This window comes from Cnephaeus nilssonii, assembly GCF_951640355.1.
Source record: "Cnephaeus nilssonii genome assembly, chromosome: 12".
Taxonomy (NCBI): domain Eukaryota; kingdom Metazoa; phylum Chordata; class Mammalia; order Chiroptera; family Vespertilionidae; genus Cnephaeus; species Cnephaeus nilssonii.
In genome coordinates, this window is record NC_137083.1 from 40,712,843 (window position 1) to 40,726,256 (window position 13,414).

Genomic DNA, 13,414 nt, shown 5'->3' on the forward strand with positions numbered 1-13,414 from the left:
GCCAGGCTTGAAAAAAATTCTTCTTCTTAAACATTTGACATTAATTTTGGTTCTAAGTATATAATTATAGGAAGAATTCTTAGAAGTATTTTTAGAAATTATTGATGTAAAATTTGAATTGTTTGAGTCTTTCTGAGATTATAAAATATTCTTTTTTTATAAAATGAAAGGTTAATTTTGCTCATTTCAGTAAGCTTTCTATTTCTGTTTCTATTTTTTGTTTTGTTTTAGTAGTCTACCTTTCTACTGCTTTCATTTCATCTCTTAATTTTCTCTTTTCCCATATCCTAATCTACCTAGAGTCTTAGCTACATTTAATAGAATGTTAATATCAAATATTGTATTTTGGGATGTAATGGATACTATTGAAAACAGTGATTCTATTACCTTATAGTAACCTGATGAAATATAAACTCTGCACACATACATAGTCCTAATATGTTAAAAGAACCAAATAATAAATCCATACATAGTTTTTATTGAGGGCACATGGCTAGCAGTGCAGGAAAGCTCTTTCTTTTCTCAAAATGAAATTGTTATAGAATAATGTGGATGATAAAGATAATGGAAATCTCATTTCCTTCCTGCTTTTTTAAACAGTGTAAAAGAAGCCTGTATTATTTTGAACTTGAACATTGGTTCTGCACTACTTCTGAAAGATGTCCTGCAGTCAACTTCTGAGCAGCCTCCTGCCACAGCAGCATTAAATGAAATTGGAATTTACAAACTCGCTCCACAAGATGTTGAGATTCTACTTAATTTGAGGACAAACTGGCCTAACACTGGAAAATAATACATTTTCCCCTCCTTCCCCATTTTTGAACAAAGAGGAAGCCAACTGGATTAAGTTAAATGATGAAGTTCCGAATTAATGAATCTGGATAACTGAAAACTTTATAGAATCATTTATTATCTTTGACTTACAGTGTTATTAAAATGCTGACCATATTTCCTGAACTCTTTTGTTCCTAAGAAAACAAAAACAGAAAACTCAGAAGCCATGGAAACTCAGAGTACTTCCATTTACAGATAATACATGCTGAATATGTGGTAAATAAAATACAAGTGCAGACATAATAAATTATAACCAAATTTCAATTTCCTATGTTAACTAAGGGAGACTACTGTGGATAATCAAACACAGCAAATAAATTTTTAAAAAATCACTTTAGAACGCATGTTTGTAATTGAGGTTCCTGTATCTAGTTTGGAAATTCACTGTATTTCCTATAAGAAAACACATTAAGAGATAGTGACTAAAATAGGATTGCTCTCATTTACCACAAATGTCCTTCCATTTAAATACTTCCTTGTTTTAGTCCACATGTCTGTGGGCAACCTTTTCTTTTGGGTGAAACATTTCAGGCCAGAGCACTGTGCTTTAATCTTCCCAGGGGTAGGGCATGTAATTAAAGAATTTTTGTTTAATACTTATATAACTAATGATGAGATGGGAATATTAAACTTTCTAACTTTGCCTTGGCCTTTGACTATGTTAATGATTTCTTCTTAATAAATGCTCAGTGAGGCCAAAACCGGTTTGGCTCAGTGGATAGAGTGTCGGTCTGTGGACTGGAAGGTCCCGGGTTCGATTCCGGTCGAGGGCATGTACATTGGTTGCAGGCACATCCCCGGTAGGGGGCGTGCAGGAGGCAGCTGGTCGATATTTCTCTCTCATCGATGTTTCTAGCTCTCTATCCCTCTCCCTTCCTCTCTGTGAAAAATCAATAAAATATATATTTAAAAAAAATGCTCAGCGAGTAAAACTTTTAAATAAACTGAGTTAGACTAGTCTTTCTACAACTACCAAATTTTATTCCAATGGGTTTTTTTTTCTGATTTAGCATTTACTTAATACTTTTTATATTGTAATACTTCAAATTTAAAATAGTCTGGCATGCAAACTATACTGTTGATAAACACTTACTTTGTGATAAATAATTTTGAGGAAATATTTTGAGAGAAATTCTACAACCCTGTATTTTATACTGAGAGTTTCCAACTAGTGTATTGCACTCATAGCTTTTCTGTTAGTCCTTCTAGCAAATGGGGCTTTTCTATCTCATTCTTTGAGAATCGCTGGGGTTTCCCATTAAGAAAATGAAGCTGCCTCTGAAACTTCCTAACTCCAGCGTTTTCTTTCTCCCCTCTCCTCAAGCTCAGGGACTTCTGTCCTCACTTGCTAGTCAGTTGAAAGTTTCTATCAAAAGGTAGGAACCTGGCCCTGGTTGGTGTGATGTGGCTCAGTTGGTTGGGTGTTGTCTGTGCACTGAAAGGTTGCTGGTTTGATTCATGGTCAGGGCACATGCCCGGGTTGCAGGCTCCATCCCTGGAAGAGGGCGTGCAGGGGGCAGCTGATCAATGGTTCTCTCTGATCATTTATGTTTCTGTCTCTCTCCCTTGCCCTTCCTCTCTCTAAGAATCAATTTAAAAATTAAAAAAAAATAATAATAAAGTTAGGAACATGTTTTAAAAGATATTAGTTGTACTTCAAAACCATATTCTTTAAATATTACTCATTGGAAAATGAACTTACACTTCGTGCTTGAATTTATCCAAAGTTATTCCATGTCCATCATCTTTTAAATCTTCATCTTCAGTTGACAGACCCAGGTTCTCTAGGGCTGTAAAAGTCAGAATCAGAAGGAAAATTTACAAAGTGAATCATTTTCGGCTAGAGAAAGTTATGGAATGACTACTATTACCTCAATTTGCATTAGACACTGACCTCCTTTGTACTGCACAAATGTTATGCTGCCTCTACGTGCAGAGTCCATCATCTCAAACATAGACACAACGTTAGTGTGATCCATAAAAAAAGGAAAAGCCACACCTGTTATTTTAGCAATTCTCAGTCGTTCCAGTAGAGATATTAAGTACTCCCTTGGTTTACCTGTAAAGAAAAAAAAAAGTTCCAATTCTTTCTGATAGGAAATTAAAATATGTCACAAATGGATACAGTCATTTAACAATTAAGTTGTTAAATGGTTCAAGGTACTATACTGTGCACTGGGGATAGAGACCTAGCTTGTGAGAAAGACAAGATACTGAAAACTTAATTATATACCAGTAATCTGTGCTCTGCCACAGATTATTGAATAAAAAAGTCAGGAGACCAGACCTGGGCTTTTTTTTTTTTCTTCCCAAAAAGCTCTTCAGGTGATTCTAATATGCAGACAGAGTTGAAAACTAAGAATATTGAAAGAGCATGATGCAGGAAAGAAGGTGGCCAGCTGAAAAAAGGGATACAATAAAAATAAAGACTCTTCCAATTAGGAGGCATAAATGTTCATTTGTAAAAAAAAAAGCAGTATTTTGGATAAATAGATCCACTTTCTAGAAATAATGCAGGTCAGTTATGATGAAAAGAAGCCAGAAGAAGTTAAGGTGGAGCAGCTTAGATGACTAAGGCCACATCCACTGCTCCATCATTATATTGCAATCGTAGGCTTTACATATATACATATGTATACACATGCACATATATATAGTTATATAAAATTCTTCTTAAAAACTTACGTCATCATTGAAAATTTCATACACATATAAAAGAAAAGTAGCCCCAGCGGGTGTGCTCAGTGGTTAGAGCATGGGCCCATGGACTGAAGGGTCCCGGGTTCGATTCTGGTCAAGGGCATGTACCTTGGTTGTAGGCTAGATCCCTGGCCCCGGTGGGTGCACGTGCGGGAGGAAACCAATCAATGTGTCTCTCTCACATCTATGTTTCAGTATCTACCTCTCCCTCTGGTGAGGATAAATAAGTAAAATAAAAGTAGAAAAGTATAATGAACCCATCAGCAAGTTCAACTGTTACAATTTGTGCCCAGTCTTATTTGACCATAATCTCATTCAGTTCCCCTCTTCCTATGTTATTTTGAAGTAAATCACAGCGATTATATTTCATTAATAAGTATTTGAATGTATATCTCTAAAAGATAAGGTCTCTTTTTAAAAAAATATTTCTATTGACTTCAGAGAGGAAGGAAGAGGTAGAGAGAAACATCAATGATGAGAAAGAATCATTGATCGGCTGCCTCTCTACTGGGGATGGAGCCTGCAACCCGGGCATGTGCCCTGACTGGAATTGAACTGTAACCTCCTGGTTCATAGGTCGAAGATCAACCACTGAGCACACCAGCTGGGCTAGTTATTCTTCTTCTTTTTTTTTTTTTTTTACTTCTTGTATATATGCCTTGACTGGGGATCGAGCCTGCAACCTTGGCCTATGGCAGTGATGGCGAACCTATGACACGTGTGTCAGCACTGACACGCATAGCCATTTCTGATGACACGCGGCCGCATGCCGAGGATGAAACATTTGCTGCTCCTGAGGATGAAACATTTGTGACTAGAGTCTTGGAGTTAGTTTTTTTCCTCAAAGTGACACACTACCCGAGTTATGCTCAGTTTTTTGGCGAAGTTTGACACACCAAGCTCAAAAGGTTGCCCATCACTGGCCTATGGGGATGATGCTCAACTGAGCTACTTGGCCAGGGCCCAGTGCTTTTTTAAAAAAGTGTATTCCTTTTTTTCTTTTTTTAATCCTCACCCAAGGATATGTTTTTATTAATTTTTAGAGAGACAGGAATGGGGAGAGAGAAAGAAACATCGACGTAAGAGAGAAACATCCATTGGTCGCCTCCCAAATGTGCCCGACCAAAAATTGAACCCAAAACCTCGGTAAGTGTCCTGACCGGGAATGGAACCACAACATTTTGGTGTACAGGAGAATGCTCCAACCAACTTAACCACCCGCCAGGGCTCTATTTTATTTTAATTAATTTATTTTAAAAAATATGTCTTATTGATTTTTTACAGAGAGGAAGGGAGAGGGATAAAGAGTTAGAAACATCAGTCAGCTGCCAAGGTACATGCCCTTGACTGGAATCGAACCTGGGACTCTTCAGTCCGCAGGCTGACGCTCTATATACTGAGCCAAACCGGTCAGGGCTCAATTTTATTTTTAACATTTGATGAATGTAACTTACAGTGGAGCCCTTTAGTATACCATCATGCCTATACACAGAGATCTTCCTACCATCTTTTTGGTGCCTCACACTTTAATATAAATGGATAGAAAAAGGATCATGTGACATTTGAAGAAAGTCTCCAACATGAAATACAGAAACTAAAACAAGTAAACAGAAAAACAAAGCCCAGGGGAAACAGAAATAGGACAGACAGAATAAAACCTAATGTCAAAGTAATCAAATGTAAAATCAAATGCTCAAAAGCTAAGGGAAAAACAAACACACAAGAATATGATGCGGTGTTTTTTTTTTTTTTTAAAGGAACAATTAAAGATTAAGGAAGAGCCCTGGCTCGGTGGCTTAGTTGGTTGAGTGTCCTCCAGTGCACCAAAAGGTCACTGGTTCCATGGGTCAGGCCCATACCTAGGTTGTGGGGGTGTGGGGGTTGGGGCCTATACCCGAGGCAATCAATGTTTCTCTCTCACCCTTCCTTTCTCTCTCTCATCAATAAATAAAAAATGTAAAAGAATGCATTCCTTTGTACTTTTTTTTCACTATTTATTTTTATTTGTTGCAGAGTTTCTATTGTTTTATCGATTTAAAACAACTAGAGAGCGCTTGATGACCCTAAACATGATCATATTGGTTGGGTGGGGCAAAGTTGGAATGTTTGGTATTTCCATTTCCTTAAACGGAGAGGTGGATCATTTTGACCTGTTTGGACACTTCTTGGGGAGGGAGGCCGGCAAGTTACAATTTTGCATTTGGGTAAAAGGACATCAACATAACTTTCACCTTAACATAAGTTTGAAATCACCGCACAAAAATTAAGAAATGTTTCAAGTTTTTTAAGGGGTGTAAAAATGTCAGGAAAAGAGTTCTCCTCCAAAACACCGTTCCATCTTGCCCTAGCAATTGTGTAGCTCTCTTACCAGATTTAAAAACTCTTTGAGGTCGGGGTCACATTGGAAACACCTGATCCTTGCGAGACATAGGGGTAGTAATTCGTTTAGTATTTAGTCTTCCCCACGTTTCCCCGAGATCGGTACTACTACCCCCCTTTTCCAGAAGAGGAGACTGAGGTTCAGGCTTTGGCCCCGTCACATAGCAATGGCAGGTGAGCCCTCCACCTGGCCGAGCCCCGCGGCATCCTGGCTGGTGGCAGGCACAAAGGGGCCGGCCAGTATTTGTCTAATTGAAGGCCACAAAGGGGCCGGTCAGTAAGTATTAGTCTAACTGAAGGCCACAGCCTTAACTGGCAGCACAAGGGCTCCGATAACGGAGGCAGAAGGTGGCGGTGGGTTAGGTGGAGCGTCGCGGGGGCGCCCGGCTAGAAGAAAGGCTACACCGTGAGTTTCTGGGAACCGCTGCTGGTGGGGAGACGGGTGGGACAGAAAGCCGAGTGGTAGGCAAGACCCTTACTTGGCTGGTAAAAGAGCAGGTTACTGGTGAGATGGTTCAGCAACTCCATAATCCGATGTTTTTCCAAATATTTCCTGGCCTGGAGCTCCCTGCTGTGTTCCTCCATCCCTCCGCGTCAGGCCGTTGCTAGGCGACGGGGCGGCTTTGCGGCAATTGGACTCCTCCTCTTCCGCCCTGAGAGCCTGGCCTAGGCGGTGACCTCAATGGAAGCTTTTCTCGGCTCCGGAGGGGAAGCCTGGGGAGTGTGGGGGCGCGGGGCTTCCTGAGGGAGACTGTCTGGTGCTGGGCCTCTTGCAGGCGCCGCCCCCCGCCTTCCTGCCCCTTCCCCATCCTAATAGGGGCTTACGGCGGGGCTTGATGGTCTTTTCCTGTGCTTGTGAGGCAGGTTAGTCAGAAGCTAGGAAAATTCCTTGGCAAGGGGAATAGGGCAACTGAGACAGATAGCCATTTATAGCCAGATACAGAAGGTCACCTCCCTGGAGATAACTTCTAGGCCTCAGTTGTATTTCAGGTCCAGGCCCAGGAAAGCAGTAACCCGGACAAGTTATACCTGGGCTGACCTCAGGAGTAGCTGCACTGACCAAAGACCCCCCTGCCCCACCGAGCTATCAGTGGAGACCAGGACCCTGAAAGGACCCACCTGGAACTGATGACTATCCTATTGAGACCTCCCCTAAGGTCTCCACCCTTAAAAGCTTTCAGGAGGAGGACCCAGAAAGCTCTCCCACCCCGGAGTGTGCCTGTGCCTTTCCCCTCCCCTCACCCCTCACAGGCATGCATCTCCTAAACTCTCAGGGACCCCCCACAAGACCTGCAATCAGGGCAGCAATGGGCAGCAGCAGTTCCTCCCCGGGAAAGCCCTTTCTGACTTCTTAGTGAGCCCACCCTAGGCGCAATCGCCCAGTCCTTTCTTGTTTTACTCTCCTCAGCTTTAATAAACGTCCTCTAAAAAAATCACCTGGACTTGTGAATGTTTTCCTGCACGGTATCAAGAACCCACACACTGCTTAGGGCCAGGTCACCTTTCCGGTAACACTTGTTGATCCAATGAATGAGACCTCGTGTGCTAATAACACAGGAGGAACTAATAACAGAAGGAACGTGTGTAATTCTGGGGGTGCCCTGAGCATCTGGGAGATGCTCTGTCTTCAAAGTCTGGAGGAGGTGTTCTGTGGAGGGAAGGAGCTCATTCTCTCAAGTGACTCGAAAACTGTGAGCCCCAATCTGCACCACGGCTTAGGTTTGTAAGGAGAATATTTCAGAAGAACGTAGGAGAGTGCTTTGTAAACTTCCAGCAGCAGTATCCTTTAAAGAAAGTATAAGGAGCCCTGGCCGGTGTGGCTCAGTTGGTTGAGTATCACCCCTTGCACACAAAGGTTGCTGTTTTCATTCCCAGTCAGGGCACATACCCAGGTTGCAGGTTTGGAGGTAACCGATTGATATTCCTCTCTCTTTCTCTCCCTTCCTCTCTCTCTCAAATCAGTGCAAACATATTTTTAAAAAAGAAAGAAATCGTAAGTGGCATCCCCACATGTGGAGCAGGTGGAAGCCAGCACTACGCTGGGTTCACAGGGGCCCATTATCTAAGGTACTGAAGCTCTGCCTCCTCACAGAGCCATGGCCGGCAGCCTGAGCGATCCTGGTGCCAGAATTAATGGAGACTGGGAGCCGTGACAGAACTAAGCTGACAAAGCAGATGCATTGCTCCAGGGCCTGCGGACCTGAGGGCCCACTTGGGCCTCTGGTTCCTGATGGTTCTGGGGAGAATTGAAAAACTATTGATGTGGGCTGTTACTCCTCGGTGTGTTTTGGTCCATCCTTTGGGGACTTGCTTTATGTTCCCTGATACGAAGCACAAACAGCAAACCTATATAAAGTGTCCCCCTTTTAAATCATGACCACCTAAATGCTTGACCCTTAAAGGGCCGACGAAATATGTGTGATCACTTAGGAACATGACTGGCTCAGCACAGCAGAAGCCAGACTGGCAGGGGGACTAAAATGGAGAGGGGCCCCTGCAGGGGGGTAATGGCTGCAGAAAGCAGCAGAGGACGACCTGAGTCACAGCAAACAGAGGGGGCTGGTCATGGTGTCCTGTGGCTGAGTGGCTTAGGAGAAGCAAAGTCAAAAACGTAAGGACCGGTCCTCAAGGGAGAGGAGGCTGCGTGCTGGCGACCTGGAGACAGCGATTTCTGCTCAGTGGTGCAGGCTCAAGACCTGTGGTCTTCTCCTTGAGAACTTCCTGTACTTACTCTCCAGGAGGTACTCGGTCCTGAATCAGCAGCTCTGACCTTTGAACCTCAAACGACACAGAAATTGCAACGATCGAATTCACTCTGCCTATAAAGTCAGACCCAGGAGAGCACATTGGACCCTGCTGACATCTTCCCAAGTCACTGATAGTTTTCATTCCTACAAGCCTGGGTACCTTTGTCTGCTCTCAGCACTCCCTTTCATGACATCCCGCAGGCAGCCAGGGCCCTAAATCTCCATTTCCTCTGGAGATCATGCTGAAGAGAAGTGTCCAGATGCCACCTAGTGGAGCCAGCTCTTCGCTGCTGAAGCCATCTCGTAAGCCAGTTTGGGCTTAATAAATCCTTATAACACTTCTCCCTTCTCCAACTCTTTGCTGTCCATCTTCTTATCATCGCGAATCCTTTCAGTGGTTTGGGAGAGTAACTCCAGGAAAAGGCGTTCATGCAGTGGTTCTCACCAGGAACACACCTGTGAACCACCTGAAGGCAAGAAGCACCGGCTTTGGCCCCATTCCAGGCCACGAAATTGAATCTCTTGCGATAGAGCCTGAATATTGGGAGTTTTATGGTTGATGTTGTTGTTTTGAACAGTTTTATTAACATTTAATAAACTGTACCTATTTAAGGTGTACTCTTATTTATTTTATTTTTTTAATCCTTACTCGAGAATATTTTCTCCATTGCTTTTCAGAGAGAGGGAAAGACAGAGAAATATCGATGTGAGAGAAACACATAGATTGGTTGCCTCCTGTATGCGCCCTGACTAGGGCCTGGCTGGGAAGGAGCCTGCAACCGAGGTACATGCCCTTGACTGGAATTGAACCTGGGACCCTTTGGTCCGCAGGCTGACACTCTATACACTGAGCCAAACTGGCTAGGGCAGGTATACTCTTATTTTAAAATTTAAAGTGGGATAAATGGTGATCAAGGAGACTGACGTGGGGTGGCAAACACACAATACAATATACAGTGGATGTGTTGTAGAATTGTACACCTGAAACTTGTATAATTTTATTAACCAACTAGAGGCCCAATGCACGAAATTCGTGCAAGGGGCTTGGCCCTCACAGCCCCTCACAGCCTCGGCTGGCCCTCGCAGCCCCCGCAGGCCCCTGCAGCCCCTTGCAGCCCCATCTGACCCTTGCAGCCCCGGCTTCGTCTGGAAGGTCATCCGGATGGTTGTCTGGAAGGATGTCTGGACAGTAGTTCTGCTGTTTGGTCTAATTAGCATATTAGCTCTTTATTATATAGGATGTCACCTCAATAAAATTAATAAAAAAAGAACATATTATAACAATTTTTAAAGAAAGGATTTTATTCACTTATATGATAAATACTGTCCCCTACTAAAAAAAATGACATTTGTCCTTCAATCTGTTAAACTTAGCTAGAAAATTCATATTCATGTTAACATGAAATAGGAAGCAGGATGGAAAAATAAATTTAATAGGCATTATTAAATAACTTCACACATATGTAGAATCTTGGAAAAATGGTTAAAATTACAGATGTTACATGTGGACACATGAATATTCTGTATACACCAGTGAACTTAATAGAGGCTATGTTTTTACTGATCTCTGGTAACCAACTTGCTTTCTGTGAATCTTCAAATACCCATTTCCAAATCTTCCAGCTCCTGGAGAAGGGCTTTCTCTTTTTGAATTTTCTTCAACTGATTTTTTTCCAGCTGTTTCCCAGTTGCTGCTTGTTCTTTCAGTTGTTCGCTTGCTTTCAGTTTCTTCTTTAGGTTCTGGATTTTTTTGTCTACTTCAGGGTATCCAGAAGTTGGCTGGGAGATAGTATTTCGTGTTGAGCTCCGTGGGGCAGGAGTAGGTGCCAGATCTAGACTCTTGTCACTTCTTGCTTCCTGCTTTTCGGCTTTCTTAGCTTCATGTTTCCTTTGATTTTTAAGAGCTGTTTTGGATAATGGCTTATTTCCCAGTTGTGGTTTCATATTCTGCGGTGGTTCCTTCTCATGTAGCTAGGAATTGGTGATTGGTTTATCTCTTTTTAAAAAAATATTTTTATTGATTTTAGAGAGGAAGGGAGAGAGAGATAGAAACATCAATGATGAGAGAAAATCATTGATAGGCTGCCTCCTGCACGCCCCCCACTGGGGATCGAGCCTGCAACCCAGGCATGTGCCCTTGGGTTGAATCAAACCTGGGCTGGAATCAAACTTGGCCGGAATCAAACCTGGGACCCTTCAGTCCGCAGGCTGATGCTCTATCCACTGAGCCAAATCGGCTAGGGCTGGTTTATCTCTTAAAGCTGGGGGTCTATAAGCTGGTGCAGCTTTAGCTTCTTCACTGGGTACGTCACTTGGAACTGCTTGGAAAGTGACTGTTTTTGCTGGAAATAGTCCATCTAAAAATGGCTGCCAAGAAACCTGCCATAATTCCACATTGGATGGCACACATACTTTGCAAGACAGAGTCAGTATAATGCCAAGTCTGTACCCATGATTAACGCGTAACCCGGGAGCACATGTAGCTGTTAAAACATGCTCATCGTCTGGGCACCAAGCAAAATATATAGACTCAGAGGCCACCGGTTTAGAAATGTTTGTAGCTTTTAACATCCCACACTTCTATTTGTCCACTCAGATTTCCACTTCTGGCGAGTACTAATATATGTCCGTGAGGGCCTTAGTAGGCTGCGTTATGAGGACCAGTTCCAAAGTCAGACACAGGATCACATTTCAAGTTGAAAGTTGTCGCTTTGGCAGGCATAAAACCATAAACAGCACAAAACTCAGCAGACTTAGAATTCCACACTCCATCGTAAATGGGCCATTTTTGGTACTTGCACTACAGCACTTTCTCCGTTTGTTGCAGTATCATGCAGGGTTTGTTCCCCACAGTAGGAAGCTTCTGTCTTATCAACATCTGTACTAGCTATTACCAACACAGCAGTAACATTTTTATTTATTTAAAAAATATATATATTTTATTGATTTTTTACAGAGAGGAAGGAAGAGGGATAGAGAGTTAGAAACACTGATGAGAGAGAACCATCGATCAGCTGTCTCCTGCACACTCCCAACTGTATAAGTGCCCGCAAGCAAGGTACATGCCCTGGACCAGAATCGAACCTGGGACCCTTGAGTCTGCAGGCCGACACTCTATCCACTGAGCCAAACCAGTTAGGGCAGCAGTAATGTTTTTATTCTCTGGCATTTTAACTTTACTGGCCTTAAAGAAACTTTTATTAGCTAACGCTGGTCCATTGAAGTTGGGATAATGATATAATTTAACAAATGAAGGTGAACCCTTACTACCTGGGACATAAACAGTCACCTTGTATGGTTGGGGTTCAGGTGACAATACAAAATGATTAATTTTTTTGCAAATGCAATTTATTTGCAATTGTATTGAAATTGGTATTTTCAAAGAAGTGAACTTCATCCTTAACATTTCAGGCACAAATAGTTTCATCTTCGACCAGGATGGACACCAGTTCTGCACATTTTTCTGGATGATAGACTTCAAACACGTCCCAGTTTTCACATCATAAAGTTGTAGGGAGGGGAGCACTGTAGTCCCTTGTTAGTGACATGGGTGATATTTATTTTTTCTCCATTGCCCTAGGCAAACAAGGTCTCACTCTTAGTAAAGGTATAGACTTTGCAATTTTCCCCACTTTATCTTGGGAACACTGTGCAGGTACAGTCCTTCTGATCCTCGGACTGTTAGGATCGGCGTGGATGGCACCATCTTGTCCCAGCAAGCAAGGTGAACTCTTTTTTTAAAAAATAATTTCAGAGAGGAAGGGAGAGAGAGAAACATCAATGATGAGAATCATTGATTGGCTGCCTCCTGCATGCCCCCTACTGAGGATCAAGCCCACAACCAGGGCATGTGCCCTTGACCGGAATCAAATCTGGGACCCTTCAGTCTTCAGGCCGACAATCTATACACTGAGCCAAACCAGCAAGGGTGCAAGGTCAACTCTTGTTGTAAGTATGTATCCATATAACCATCACTGCACCCAAATGTTTCCCTGTGTCCCTTTCTAGTTCCTCCTACTCACCCCTCCTTAACTCTGCCTCCCATCCCTGCCACTATCACCAGGCAACTACTGACCTAAGATCTCTAACGATAGCTTAGTTTACATTTTCTAGGATTTTATATAAATGGAACCAGAGAGCAGGTACATTTTTTTTTTTTTGTCTAGTGTCTCACTCAACATAATTATTTTTGACATCCACTCTAAAGATAAATTTGAAGTCCAAGGAAACATGAAATACCTGGTTTGGGATGAAAAAGCCCCTGCATGTCAATGCAATCCATTTGATAATCCACACCAAGTTTTACCAGCACCAAATCTCTGTTGGGCAAGTCCTCCTATGAAGAAGGATTGCTTCTAAAGTAATTCCATTTTATCTGCTTTCAGGAAGTACATTTCACAATCATTCACTGTAATCACATATATTTGATCACTTTCAGTTTTTTTCTGGTTCTGTATCCAGACTTTTGTGGTGTCTTTTTGTTTTGTTAATCCTCACCCAAGGATATTTTTCCATTGATTTTTTTTTTTTTTAGAGAGAGTGGAAGGGATGGGGGAGAGACAGAGAAAAACATTGATGTGAGAGAGACACATCAATTGGTTACCTCCTGCACACACCCGGGACCAGGCCTGGCCGGGAATTGAGCCTGCACCTGAGGTACATACCCTTGACTGGAAGGGAACCCAGGACCCTTTAGTCCGAAGGCCAAACGCTCTATCCACTAAGCAAACCAGCTAGGGCTGTATCCAGACTTT

At 42.5% G+C, this 13,414-nt stretch overlaps 2 protein-coding genes and 1 pseudogene across 4 annotated transcripts in view; 1 reads left to right on the forward strand and 2 right to left on the reverse strand.

Moving 5' to 3' along the window:
- The window catches only part of RINT1 (RAD50 interactor 1), a 33,139-nt gene extending 31,656 nt beyond the window's left edge, over window positions 1-1,483 (forward strand). For both annotated transcript variants that reach the window (XM_079785524.1, XM_079785525.1), the window contains one exon: window positions 601-1,483. In XM_079785524.1, coding sequence (XP_079641650.1) covers window positions 601-793 — 193 coding nt within the window. In that variant the 3' untranslated portion in view covers window positions 794-1,483. The remainder of the gene's footprint in view (window positions 1-600) is intronic.
- Window positions 921-6,516, reverse strand: EFCAB10 (EF-hand calcium binding domain 10). Its single transcript, XM_079785526.1, has 4 exons — window positions 6,393-6,516; window positions 2,729-2,893; window positions 2,537-2,624; window positions 921-968 (listed from the first exon to the last, which is right to left on the reverse strand). Exons 1-4 carry the CDS (start codon window positions 6,496-6,498, stop codon window positions 932-934), a joined length of 396 nt encoding a protein of 131 aa, XP_079641652.1. The 5' UTR covers window positions 6,499-6,516; the 3' UTR covers window positions 921-931.
- Window positions 6,517-10,256: 3,740 nt separating this feature from the next.
- On the reverse strand, window positions 10,257-12,366 carry LOC307108461 (eukaryotic translation initiation factor 2A-like; annotated as a pseudogene). Its single transcript has 3 exons — window positions 11,783-12,366; window positions 10,890-11,564; window positions 10,257-10,631 (listed from the first exon to the last, which is right to left on the reverse strand). The product of its transcript is annotated as a eukaryotic translation initiation factor 2A-like (transcript).
- Window positions 12,367-13,414: the final 1,048 nt, after the last annotated feature.